Source organism: Bos taurus, chromosome 11 (genome assembly GCF_002263795.3).
Source record: "Bos taurus isolate L1 Dominette 01449 registration number 42190680 breed Hereford chromosome 11, ARS-UCD2.0, whole genome shotgun sequence".
NCBI lineage: Eukaryota > Metazoa > Chordata > Mammalia > Artiodactyla > Bovidae > Bos > Bos taurus.
Window position 1 is genome coordinate 99,124,713 of NC_037338.1, and position 13,132 is coordinate 99,137,844.

Here is a 13,132-nt window from a genome sequence, read left to right on the forward strand (position 1 = left end):
TGCAGGGTTGGCGGATGTGACTGTGTGCACTGGCTGGTGGGGGAGCCTGAGAGAGGAGGGGCTGATTTGGTCAGTGGGCCTGGTTGGCTGGGGCCTCCTCACTAGAAGAGGTCAGCAGTGAGCCGAGGGCACCTAACCATTCGTCAGCACTTAACCCATGGGGCTCATTCCAGCTCCGCATTTGGAAGGCAGAGCCGAGTTTGCAGTTTTCCTTCACCTTGTGATAGACGTGAAGCCATCACTGAAACCCTGCCCCGTCGTGGTCCTTCCGAGAGGTGCCGCTGTTTACGAGCAGCGCTGGCAGAAGGGTGATACACTCCCACAGACTCAACCTTGCTTCCTTGACCAGGCATAAAGCTCCGCGAGGCTAACCAGCAGCAGCAGTTTAATCGCAACGTTGAGGACATCGAGCTGTGGCTGTATGAAGTGGAAGGTCATCTGGCCTCGGACGACTACGGCAAAGACCTCACCAACGTCCAGAACCTCCAGAAGAAGCACGCCCTGCTGGAGGCTGACGTGGCAGCTCACCAGGTACGGGCCCTGGACACGGATGTGGGGCCGTGGGCGTGGGAGCGAGAGGGGCCGGTCAGCCGAGGCCGGTCAGTTCGGGGGGTATGAAGTGTGTCGATGCCTTAGAGAATCGTGGATGCACCGCTTGCTTCTGTTCAGGTTGGTCTGCTTGCCCTTGGAGCTTCCTAGGAGCCCCAAATGGGGAAAGGGCGGCTGGAAGCGCACTCCAGGGAAACAACTGTGTGTGTTTTCTGTGTGTGAGCAAACCACACCTGAGGCAATAACGTCAGCCAGGAGACGTCCAGAACGCGCTTGGCCGGCCCCGGGCCAGGCTTTCAACACTGTCCTTCCCGTCTCCAGGATCGCATCGATGGCATCACTATCCAAGCCCGCCAGTTCCAGGACGCGGGCCACTTTGATGCTGAAAACATCAAGAAGAAGCAGGAGGCCCTGGTAGCTCGCTACGAGGCGCTCAAGGAGCCCATGGTTGCCCGGAAGCAGAAGCTGGCTGATTCCCTGCGGTTGCAGCAGCTCTTCCGTGACGTCGAGGATGAGGAGACGTGGATTCGGGAGAAAGAACCCATTGCCGCCTCCACCAACAGAGGTCAGACTGCCTCTGTCAGACGGAAGTCCAGTTAGGAAAGGGAGGGGACCCGTGTCCGAATGAGCAAAGTAAAGTTTCAGTTGAACTGAGTTTTTAAGTGAAACCGTGGGGAAAGCTGAGAGTGATGGGGTTGACTTTTCTCTTGACTTGGGAGAGGTTTCTCTTTCAGGCAAAGATTTAATTGGAGTCCAGAACCTGCTAAAGAAACACCAAGCGCTACAAGCAGAAATTGCTGGCCACGAGCCCCGCATCAAAGCAGTCACACAGAAGGGGAACGCCATGGTGGAGGAGGGTGAGTGTCATCAGGAGGTGGCTTTGTTCTCGTTTGTCGTTTCGCCCGCCGAGTGCATGGTCCCGGGTCAGGCTGGGCTAGGGGTTGAAGACTGTCCCCCCATCTCCTGACTGTGACTCTGACTAGTCCATAACCTTTCTGAACCTGAACTCACCCCCCAGCCACCAGCTTCTCAACTTCTCCCACAGTTGAGAAGACTGCTGCTGCTGCTGCTAAGTCGCTTCAGTCGTGTCCGACTCTCTGCGACCCCAGAGACGGCAGCCCACCAGGCTCCCCCATGCCTGGGATTCTCCAGGCAAGAACACTGGAGTGGGTTGCCATTTCCTTCTCCTGTTGAGAAGACTAAGTGAGGTCAAATACTGAGGAACCTGAGACAGTGCCCAGCACTCAACGAGTTTCCAGGATGGAGAGTAGGAGGGGGCTGTGGGTTTTATTGTTTGTTTATGATGACATCACTAATGCCAACTAGGGCCATCTGCTTAGAGTCTAGACAGACATCGTGGTCTGAGGAGATCTGTTAAAGGGTTGGAACCTGGGCCTCATATAAAACTGGGAACATGAAGGGACGTGGCTCCCTGGACAGAGTCGCAGAGGCTGTGAGCGCTCAGAGGACCTTGTTTGTCCCCATGTTTCTCATTGTCCTCCTTCCCCTGCCCGCCCTACAGGCCATTTTGCTGCTGAGGACGTGAAGGCCAAGCTCCATGAGCTGAACCAGAAGTGGGAGTCGCTGAAGTCCAAGGCCTCCCAGCGGCGGCAGGACCTGGAGGACTCGCTGCAGGCCCAGCAGTACTTTGCCGACGCCAACGAGGCTGAGTCCTGGATGCGGGAGAAGGAGCCCATCGTGGGCAGCACCGACTATGGCAAAGATGAGGACTCGGCCGAGGTGATGCTTACTGGGGGTACCAGGCTCAGGCTGGGGCCGGTTAGGAGAATGTCCACGTGTGCAGGGTGCAGTCTCATGGCTTTAAGGTGTTCCAGCATCTTCCGCTTTCCTCTGGTAATTCTATTATGCTCACAAAAGAGAGAAGGCAGCCTTGGTGTTTCACTCTTAGCCGTGACCATGTCTCCGTTCTTCATTTTTTCTGTATACATATGTGTACATAAGCACAGTTTTTTGTTAGTCATCTTTTTTGAATGAAATTCTTAAATTTTATTCATGAAGGTCTAGGTGTAGCCGTGTGCCTGCCTTTTCTTGCCTCTTCACACAAACCGTCATGAGCTGAGTATTGACCCGACCTGATAGGGTTTGGAGTAGCAGGAAGCACCGAGGGTGGTGGGAAGGGGGTTTCTGGAGGAGGGCAGCATGTGCCCAGCTGCCACTTACCAGGAGTGTTCAATTCTCAGGATGGGTGGTGGATCACTGTACATGTGATGATGTTCTTTATGACTCCTCATCTGTTCCAAGGGTTGCATAATTAAGTATGGATGAAAAGATTATAGAAAATGTGATATTTTCTCCACGATAAGTGTTTATAATATAAAGGGAGAGAGAGTGATCAAGTCACCGGGTAGCTAAACAGATTTCAGAGGCAGACGGCGTGTTGGGGAGGCAGAGGGGCTGCTCTGGCTCCTTGCTCAGGGTTGCCGTGTGTGACTTGGATTTCAGGCTCTGCTAAAGAAGCACGAGGCATTGATGTCGGATCTCAGCGCCTATGGCAGCAGCATCCAGGCCCTGCGAGAGCAGGCCCAGTCGTGCCGGGTGAGCAAGGTTTTTCCTGTCAGCAATTGCGAGATCCCAGGGGTTGGGTGGGGGCCGGGGAGCAGGGGGGCCAAAAGACCCAGGTGCTGACAGCAGGTAGCACGATCATAGGTGACATTCTTTTATTTATGTGCTTTTAGCTGTGTTGGTCCTTCATTGCTTCATGGGCTTTCTCTAGCTGCGGAAAGCGGGGGCTACTCTTCTCTGTGGTGCACAGGCTCTAGGGCATGTGGGCTCAGTAGTTGGGGTACCCAGGCTCAACAGTTGAGGGCATAGGCTTAGTTTTTCCAAGGCACGTGGGATCTTCCTGGACCAGAGATCAAACCTGTGTCTCCTGCATTGGCAGGCAGATTCTTAACCACTGACCCACCAGGGAAGCGCCTGTAGGTGACTTTCCTGTGACCTTAAAGGTCCCAGACAGCTGAGCTTCCTGAATCAGATCTTGTTGGTGGGTTCAGAGGAGAACTGTCACCAGTGTATGTTTGGTGAATGTGGGTCTTCTGCTGAGGCTGGGATCTGCAGTGGCTGAGACGGCACTCTGGAGACATCCCGTAACTGTGTTTGCCCTTCCTTTGGATTTTTAGCAACAAGTGGCCCCCATGGATGATGAGACTGGGAAGGAGCTGGTCTTGGCGCTCTATGACTATCAGGAGAAGAGTCCCCGAGAGGTCACCATGAAGAAAGGAGACATTCTCACCTTACTCAACAGCACCAACAAGGCAAGCACAGAGGATGACCGGGGGTGGTTTCCACGTATTAGGTGTCTTGGGAGCTTGTCTTTCCAGGATGAGGCTGGTTTAAAACTTGAAGTTACTAGAGTTTCCAGGTCAGTCTCCCGTGTCGTGTGGGTTTACTGTTTTGCCTGTGACTGAGATGACCAGTCTGTTTCCATAAATACCTGAGAGCTAGGGTAGTGACTCTTACTCTCAAGGAGAGCTTTTTCTTCATGGACCACTTCCAAGTGGAATTTTTTTCTCTTTTGAGCCAAAGTCTGCTTCTTTGTCACTGGTACCTGTTGGTTCTAGACTGTAGGGCCCCACAGCAGAGGGTTGAAGACAGGCTCCAGCATCACCCTGTAGGCTCCGCCTTCTCATCTTCTCCAACTTCAGTGCTGCCTGGTTCATCAGTCTTTCTTCCTTAACGTATTCTGACTGACCATGGCCTTGGAATGAGGCCATCATCTGAAGAGCCCCCCAAGATCCTGCCCCCTGTCTTGGTGTAGGCTGGAGAAGTGTTAGGCACCTCCTGTTCCCAGCCACTCAGCTCACCTGGTCGTGGGACTTTGAGGAAACCCTGGCCAGTGTTGTTCTGCTGACCCTAAACCTGAGCTAACTGCCTGGTCTGACTCTGGTGTACTCAAGAGCAGCCTCCCCCAGTAGAAGCTGTGGTGATGGCAGACTGTGTGTCTGTGTTGGCCCCACAGAAGCCACTGGTCACAGGCAATCACGGGGGGCTTCGGAGGTCCCAGAGCATCTGAGGTTTTATTAAATTTCCTGAAGTATGGCTAGAGGCTGCCGTGTTAGCACAATCCTGCGGCATCTGTATGAAAGAGAAGGCGGCCTTCCTGCTCCAGTGAAGTCATGGCTGCCTCGCTTATGACCCTCCCCATACGCGGCAGGTCACGAGGGGACCGAAATTCCCATCTCCACACCAGGTGACTTTGGTACCGTCACTGGACCCTCATGATGTGACTAGAGCTCTTCATGTGTGCACGTGTGTATGCACGGGCCTCCTTGGGTTCTCCCTCCATCGGGAGGAATTTGCCATGAAGACAGTCTCTTTTTGCCTGTAGGACTGGTGGAAAGTGGAAGTGAATGACCGGCAGGGCTTCGTGCCGGCTGCCTACGTGAAGAAGCTGGATCCTGCGCAGTCGGCCTCCCGGGAGAACCTCCTGGAAGAGCAGGGCAGCATCGCGCTGCGGCAGGAACAGATCGACAACCAGTAAGAGCCTTGCGGGCGGTGGCGGAGGGCCGGTGGAAGTCTGCGCCTGCGCCGTGCGTTTGTGAGGGGCTGTGGTGGAGGCCGCCCTGAGCTGAGGCTCCAGGGCGAGCACTCTGCCGGTGCCCATCTGCGCTCGAAGGTGTACTCTCCCCCCGTCCCCACGGCATAGCTTACCCACACAGCTCCGATCCCAGGAACCTTTAATCCCTTTTTTATCCTTTGGTTTGTTGTTTTCCCTGCATTTGCCAGTTGCTTTTCCTAAACAACGTTTGCTAATTATCACCATCTGGATCTTTGTTCTGCAGTTCAGGAGGTGCTCTCTGAATGGGGTTTTTAGCTGTTCCACACCTCTTGAGCTCTGTCCTCTGCAAAAGGCTGCATAGAGTGTGTTTCTCTACCATGGTTTTGTGCTCTGAGAGTGGAGTGTATGTTTTAGGAAACAGCTCTGAACTCTTTCCTGTGGCTAAGCTCCCTTAAAGACCCGCACCCCTCTTTTAGGGCACGTCTTGCACCACTAATGAGATCTAAAGCTGTGGACACCTGGGTGATAGCCAGGAAGTACACTCTGACAAGAGGCTGGAATGGTAGAACTTTTTTGACCCTGTTAATCCCTGCAGAGGTCAGTTTTTATACACTTACCGATGCTTTCTATTACCGCTAAGAATGAGAGGTTTTGGCCTGGATCATAAACATGAGAGCAAAAAAGTGGACCAGATCACTGACTCCAGTTGCATGTCAGCCCTCAGGAAAACCTCTAACTCCGGGCGGTCAGTGTACCCTGGCCTGGCTCTGTGAAGCGACCAGTGTCTCTAGCCAAGGAATGTTTACTGCCTTAAGCATGGCAGACAGGAAAACAAAGGTGAACTAACTCTCTCGTGTCACTGGATTTGATTTTCCTGCTCTTTCCTTACTGTGACTTCATTCCCGGGCTAGCCTGCTTCCAAGAGCTCTCGAATGACTCCGTCATTTCCCCCTTGAAGCATCCAGCGTCCTGGCCCCCGTCGGAGCCGCTGCCTCACAGCCCGTGGATTAACCCACTAATCCGTGCGTGCTTTTGCTGTGCCCCCCTGTGCAGGACGCGCGTAACTAAGGAGGCTGGCAGCGTGTCTCTGCGTATGAAACAGGTGGAAGAACTGTGAGTAGGCCGGAAGCCCTGCCGAGCACCACCCGCCGCCCCTGTCCATCCTCCCTTCCCTGCTTCTCTTGAAGGCGCTCACTGGTCAAGGAAGGCGAGGTGGCGGGAGGGCCCGTCTCTGGCAGCAGCTTTGGCTCACGAGGGAAGGGGTTCGGGTGAAGCCGTGTCAGCTGTGGCCGCTTCTCTCGTTGGTGCTTCTGTGCAGCCGTGCGTTCAGAGCCTGGTCGGTTCGCCTGCTGTTAGCTTTCTTACTGGACTAGCCACTGTCAGCAGACTGGGCGGCCGGTACCCTAGTGCTCCTCTCTTGGCAGGAAACCAAATGCCTCTTAAAGTCTCTGATTCTTGGTAACACGTTCCTGTTTTATTTCGCTTTTGGAGACTTAGATTCTATTTTAGATCTTTTTTTAACTTTCAACTCAGTTGTATTAAGTTTGCTATTTTCACATCTGCAAGGATACCAGGAGTTCAGCCTGTTGTATTTTGGTTCCCAAGGGTTCAAGTGTTGTTGGATTCTTCATAAGAAATCCTCAGCTAATGAAATGTGCTTTACGTGATTTCTCCTTCCAAAGTGGCCAAAACTTCCTGAGAAATAAGTATATTAACGTTAGAAACAGTAGGAATTCCCTACTGTTCCAGAGATACTAACACCCTGAATGAGGCTGTTGTAAAGCTCAGCGTGCCTTTCCCCACCACCTGGGGGCTGCTGGCAGAATCATACGACAGGAGAACAGGCCCTCTGCATACACCATGCCCAGCAAGTCCATCTCATCGGGCAGCTGTGGTCGCATGGAGCCTGTGTTGTGCTGAACGCTTGGTTTTGGTCATTTGTGGTTGTGGTGTTGTCAGTGCACACGCGGCCCCGGGGCTGAGTGTGCCGGGCTGTCCCCGCCACCCCATTGTGAATGGTGCAGTGTGTGCTTGTCCCAGAGGCTGTCCGTGGGTCCTCGGGGCCTGTGTCTTCACCTGCTGTCTGATACTCTGCCGCCACGGCGTCATCCTTATCAACACACAGCCTTGGACCGCCTCTCGAAGACACAGGTGGTCTGCTTCCATAGGAAGTTAACCCACCTCCCCTCCGTCCCTCGTCACCCTCTTGAATTACTTCAGGTACCATTCTCTGCTGGAACTGGGAGAGAAGCGTAAAGGCATGTTGGAGAAGAGCTGTAAGAAGTTCATGTTGTTCCGTGAAGCGAACGAGCTACAGCAGTGGATCAATGAGAAAGAAGCGGCCCTGACAAGTGAGGAGGTTGGCGCGGACTTGGAGCAGGTTGAAGTGCTGCAGAAGAAGTTTGACGACTTCCAGAAGGTATGGGAGGTCTTGCAGCTGAGCGGAAAATTGTTCAAAGATTTGGATCTCTTGACATTTGACTGTGGATGTCTGGAATGAAAATTACAGAGATTATATTCCTCTGTCTCTGTAGCCATTTTTAAACAAGTTTAATCATAACTTTTCTTGCACCAGTTTAGTTCTGAGAAGACATCAATACGTGCAGTTTTCTCTACATGTTGTTTTAAGAACTTGCCTAATCTATCATACAAAAATGTATAAAAGTAGTTCTCCTAATTAGGGTTAAGTTCACATAACATTGGGCTTCTCTAGTGGCTCAGTTGGTAAAGAATGTGCCTGCAACACAGGAGACCCAGGTTCAATCCCTGTGTTGGGAAGATCCCCTGGAGAAGGGAATGACTACCACTCCAGTATTCTTTCTTGGAGAATGCCATGGGTAGAGGAGCCCGGTGGGCTACAGTCCATGGAGTCGCAAAGAGGCAGATATGACTGAGCGACTTTCACGTAACATACAGTTAACTGTTTTCAAGGATACAGTTCAGAAGCATTTGGTTCGTTGACAGTGTTCTATTACCATCACTTCTGTCTGTTTCGAAAGGAGACCACAGACCCATGAAGCAGCCTCTCCTTACCCCCCTCCCCGCCTCCACACCAACACCTGGCAAACACCAAGCTGCTTTTTGTCTCTGGATGTATGTGTCCTGTACATTTCATATAAATGGAAGCACATATTATGTTACTCTGTAACTCGGGGCTTCACAGAGGGTTTGGAAAGTCTTGTTATTGTAGATGGACCAGTGATCTTCTAGTGTTTATTGGCTAATGCTCCGTGGTGTGTATATATGTACCACATCTTGTGTATCCATTCCTCCAGTTTAAAAATACTCTTGTGGGACTTCCCTGGCTGGCCAGTGGTTAAGACTGTGCTTCCAGTGCAGAGGGTAGGGGTTTGATCCCTGATCAGCAACGTTCCAGATGCCTGCGTACTGTGGCCAAGAAGCATATATATATTCTTATGACCAGTTCAGTTGGGTGGGAGGGTGCCTCGTGGCAAGCTCTAAAATTTCATCACATTTTTAATATGTGTCCTCTCCCCCACAAAGGAAGGTTTTTAAAAAATCTCCAGCCAGAATAGTTTTTCATTAACTACAGTTCGTTTAATAAGTAAGAGACAGGCTATTTCCAACGCCATGTGGTTTTCTTCCTTCTTCAGTAGCAGCAAGCAGGATTTTCTGATTTAGGTCATTGTCAAGGAGTAGAAAAACTACTTATGGGATACCTGTCAGATAGAAATTTATGTAGTTCATGAGTATCTGTGGTCCTCCTTTGGATTGCTGTTGTGAGTTCTAGTTACATTGTCTTTGTTCTTTGAAGGATCTCAAGGCCAATGAGTCGCGGCTGAAGGACATTAACAAGGTGGCTGAAGACCTGGAGTCGGAAGGTCTGATGGCGGAGGAGGTGCAGGCCGTGCAGCAGCAGGTGGGGGTCTGGCTCCCGTGTGGAGCCTGCTCGGGAGCAGCTTGGCGCCCCCGGCCTGTGCTGTAGCCCAGCTCACGTGCCCCGCAGTGCGCAGTTGGGCCAGGGTGCTGGTTCTCCGTGTGACCTGCACTGTGTTGTTTACCTTCAACGGGAGGGAAAAACAGGTCTCCTTCTTAGGCCCCTTAAGTATCGTGGTAGTTATTGAATCTTTTTTAGGCCTTAACTGGTAATAAATTCATGCAGTTCCTTAAATGAAAGGTTCTGTGTAGAAACACTTGGTCGCCCTGTAGACTTTAATAGCTCCTCTGGCCAGTCACGTTGCCTGTCTCTCTGTAATCTCTCCCATGCCTCCAGTTTGACTTGACAGTGGCAGGTGTTACTGATGTTTCCTCTAATAATGTGATTGTTTCCTTCTCTGCTTGTAGGAGGTGTATGGCGCGATGCCCAGGGTAAGTGTCAGGTGCCCCGTCTATAACTTGAACTTGAGGATTAACTCTTGGGAAGAGTATACAGTCAAGAGTCCCATAAAGATTTCTGTTCTTGAACCTCTAGAGATGCATTTTGTGTGTAAAAGCCTGTGCAAAAGAAATAAGTTGATTTCTGTGTGTCATTCTCCAAAAATCAAAAAGTTTTTCTCTGTTTGGTTTCTTCGAACTTTTCCGCCAGCAGTTACTTAGGTTTATTTATCCCTTTTCAAAGAATCCTCTGAGAATGATATAAAGAGAAGCTGGAAATTTTATTAAATTTCCCCATTCTCTCCATCTCTCCTACTGCATTTTAAAAAAAGAGAGACACTTTTTCACTCCTGTTTGCTTCATTTCCCTCAGTCAGCCCTGCAATTTGCTGCCAGCCAGTGATAAGTTCTGACTCGCAGTGGGGAACACTGTTCTGATTTCTCTGAACTTCCCATCGTTCAGAAGAAAAGCTGATGCAGCTTTGTTTTGTGCTCAGTTTCTTCGCTGCCTAAATTCTTCCCTTTTTCTTCAAACAGGATGAATCTGATTCCAAGACAGCCTCCCCTTGGAAGGTAAGAGTTTCTCTGCAAATTGTTAATTCCAGAGGTTTTCCAGGACCAGAAATGCTTCATGTCCTTTTCTAGCGTGCCTGTTTCTGAGTAGTTAGGCTTGTCTGAGTGTGGTCATTTCTGGCCTTGTGTGGCCTGGTGTCTTTTTGACCCTGGTGTTAATATTCTTTGAATCGGTCACGTCTTGAAATGTGATGCTTAATAACACAGAAGCAGCATGTCTTCCTGCAGACGCTCAGCACAAGTTCAGGTAGGGGTTGAGCTTGTCACATACTGTCTCTGCCGGAGTGTACAGTTGGCCATCTATGTTTGGATTCAACCAACCAGCAATTGAAAATGCTGGCATTCGATCCATGGTTGGTTGAATCCAAGGATTCAGAACCTGAGCACACAGGGCGTCAGCTCTAAGGGACTTGAGCATCCATGAATTTTAGTACCCTGGGGGGTCCTGGGACCCTTTCCCCTTAAGAACCAAGGATATGGGGATGACTGCAGTTCGCAGAGGTCATGCTGCATAGTGAGGCATGGTCCCACCAGTAGGACTGCAGCTCTAGAGGAAATGACATGAAGATGAAAACGGGAGAAGAGTTTCTTTTCAACATCCGCCTGACCGCTTTCTCCTGGTGCCTAAGAAAGGCTTGATGGAAAGTCCATGTCCTGAGGCGAGATGTTTACAAGCTGCAGTGGACGTTGTTCCACAGAGACTGGGGTGGTGCTTAGCCAGGTGGACGTAACTCTGAGCAGCAGGCCCAGGGAGCGTTCTCGTGTGTAGTGCTTATGGCCATGATTATGGAGCCAGCTGCTCAATGCCAATTGGAGCATCTTTCCTCCTGACTCAGCTCGTCAGGAATATGTCCCTTAAGTTATAGACAAGCTGGAAAAAGCAGGTTTCTTCGTGAAGTCATATCTTCCTAAAATATAAAGAAAGCATGAAAACCTAGCAACAGGCTCTCACACCAGTCCCTCGTTTGGTACTTCACAGCCCTGTCACCTGGCTTGTCGCGGGGACCTAGGTTGAAAGGGATTTGTTTCTTTGGCCTCCTTATCTCCCCAGGCTCTGACCATTCTGCTTATTAAATAGACTGTAAATTGCTTGGAAAGATGCATGTTTCCTTTTATTCCACTTTCTCCTTTTTTCTCTGTCTTAATTTCCTTACATAACAAAATTTAGTCATTGGTGTCATGAATGGGCAGCATCCTTATCTATTTGACATCTGGCAGAGTTTGCCAGAGTTTTTCTGGTAACACATTTTTTCAGAAATACATATCAGATGACTTGATAAACACCAGTACTTCCTGATTCTGAAAAGAATGGGAAACAATGGCTGTCTGCTTTCTGACCCCTATACACACCCACACTGGTTGAAAACATCGTCTGGGTGTGTCCCTGGAACATTCCAGGAGCCCGACTTCCCTACATACACACTCGGCTCCTCCTTTTTGTTATGTACTTGAGGATTACAGGCCTCACATGCCTGTCAAGTGGGGTTTCTTTCTGATTAAACCGGGTCAGCTCTGAGAGCCCAAGGGGCACGATTTTTAAAAGTGACATTGATGAGAGGAAGCTAATTCATCAGTGTCTTTTCTTTCTCATCCAGTAAGGTTGTTTCCCTTAGTTCAAGGGGCCACTGTTAGAAGGAGTAACAATCCAGTAACCATAAATAGAAATGAAATTATTGGTGCACTTGAGTGTTTAAATAGTCTCAGCTGGCAGCATTTCTTCCATTGAGTGTGTTTTCTGGACTCTTCTCCTATAGTAGGAACAAGAAAAAGACACAGTAGTCTTTGAGCTGCTTTTTTCTGTCTAGTCAACTGTTTTAATTATGGTTTCCACTGTTCTTTCACTCTTCATGTAAAATTAACCATTGAGTTGGATGTGATTGTGCACTTGCGTTTCTGCCTGACTTTCTCCTTGTTGGTACTTTATTGCTGCTCTGTTCAGAAATTTGACAGTATTCTTTTACAATCATTTGGTGGACAATTGGGCCCTAATTAATGGCACTTGCATCTCAGATTTCTCTTGTAATCAGCAGACACGTGATTAGTTTGCTCTTCTGCTTCCCTCCCCACATAGTCTGCTCGCCTGATGGTTCACACCGTGGCCACCTTTAATTCCATCAAGGTAAGACACCAGGACAGCTTCCCTGGTCCTCCCTGGTCTCCTTCCTCATGTCCTGCTCCCGTCTTCAGCAAGGCTCTTGTCCTCACAAGTTGTGTGAGCTGTAGCAGTTGTCACTCTCGTGGCTCCAAAGGTGTCCTGGTCACTGTTGTTCTCTTTGTGTGGCAGGAGCCATGATAGGCTCACCCAGTTCTGCCGGGGCCTCCCGGAGGGCTGGGAGCTGTGGGGAGCGTGTTATCCGGAAGGCAGTGAAGGCCTTTCCTGACTCCTTTTTGGGCCCCAGGCTGGTTTGTCCTCTGAGGACAGGGTCCTACAGCCACGCTGTGCTCAGGCTGCTTCCCCCCCAGTGGTGCCGCCAAGATAAGTCCGGGGCGGCAGACGTGGGACTCTGTCCACTCGGCAGTCGTTCTGAAGCTGATGCTGTGAGGCAGGCACCGGGCTAGGCACTGAGATGAGGACAGATCAGCTTCCTCTCTCCTGCTGCTTCCACGGCCATTCCAAGCTGGGTGCTGGCAGAGTGTTTGCACCATGGGGTCTGGCAAGCTGTGGCCAGATCTGACTTTCTGGACTTTGGCTATCATGGTGTGCTCACCGATTGAACTGGGAAGGTCGGAACCAGGAAGTCCTCGGTGCCCCAGGCTTTCCTTTCTCGTGAAGCCACCAGGGCTCTGGTTCTGCCCTTTTCCTGGAGTCAGGTGTGGGCTGACGCCTCCTGTCCTCCGGCAGGAGCTGAACGAGCGCTGGCGGTCCCTGCAGCAGCTGGCTGAGGAGCGGAGCCAACTCTTGGGCAGTGCCCATGAAGTGCAGCGGTTCCACAGGTGAGGGGTGGCTCCACGGGCAGGAGTGGTCCTGCGGCAGTGAGGGGTGGGCTCCACAGGTGAGGGGCAGCCCAGGCTGGCAGGAGAAGGAGCCGGCGACGGTCAGGTTCACCTTGGCTGGATCTTGTCCGTGCTGGTGCTCTGGCACTTGATGGATGCTCAGTCAGTACTGCTGAGCGGGTGGACATGTGCTCCGTGCCATTTAGAGCGCAGTTGGTGGGCC

At 51.0% G+C, this 13,132-nt stretch overlaps 1 protein-coding gene across 32 annotated transcripts in view; it reads left to right on the top strand.

Annotated features, from left to right (window-relative positions):
* The window catches only part of SPTAN1 (spectrin alpha, non-erythrocytic 1), a 58,070-nt gene that overhangs the window by 23,473 nt on the left and 21,465 nt on the right, over nt 1–13,132 (top strand). For 13 of the 32 annotated variants that reach the window (XM_005213345.4, XM_024999033.2, XM_024999036.2 and 10 more), the window contains 14 exons: nt 350–531; nt 871–1,114; nt 1,284–1,406; nt 2,072–2,289; nt 3,013–3,105; nt 3,690–3,824; nt 4,898–5,046; nt 6,122–6,181; nt 7,289–7,487; nt 8,844–8,948; nt 9,374–9,397; nt 9,940–9,975; nt 12,047–12,094; nt 12,818–12,909. In XM_005213345.4, coding sequence (XP_005213402.1) covers nt 350–531; nt 871–1,114; nt 1,284–1,406; nt 2,072–2,289; nt 3,013–3,105; nt 3,690–3,824; nt 4,898–5,046; nt 6,122–6,181; nt 7,289–7,487; nt 8,844–8,948; nt 9,374–9,397; nt 9,940–9,975; nt 12,047–12,094; nt 12,818–12,909 — 1,708 coding nt within the window. The remainder of the gene's footprint in view (nt 1–349; nt 532–870; nt 1,115–1,283; nt 1,407–2,071; nt 2,290–3,012; nt 3,106–3,689; nt 3,825–4,897; nt 5,047–6,121; nt 6,182–7,288; nt 7,488–8,843; nt 8,949–9,373; nt 9,398–9,939; nt 9,976–12,046; nt 12,095–12,817; nt 12,910–13,132) is intronic. The other 19 variants (XM_024999032.2, XM_024999040.2, XM_024999042.1 and 16 more) reach the window with 3 other exon arrangements.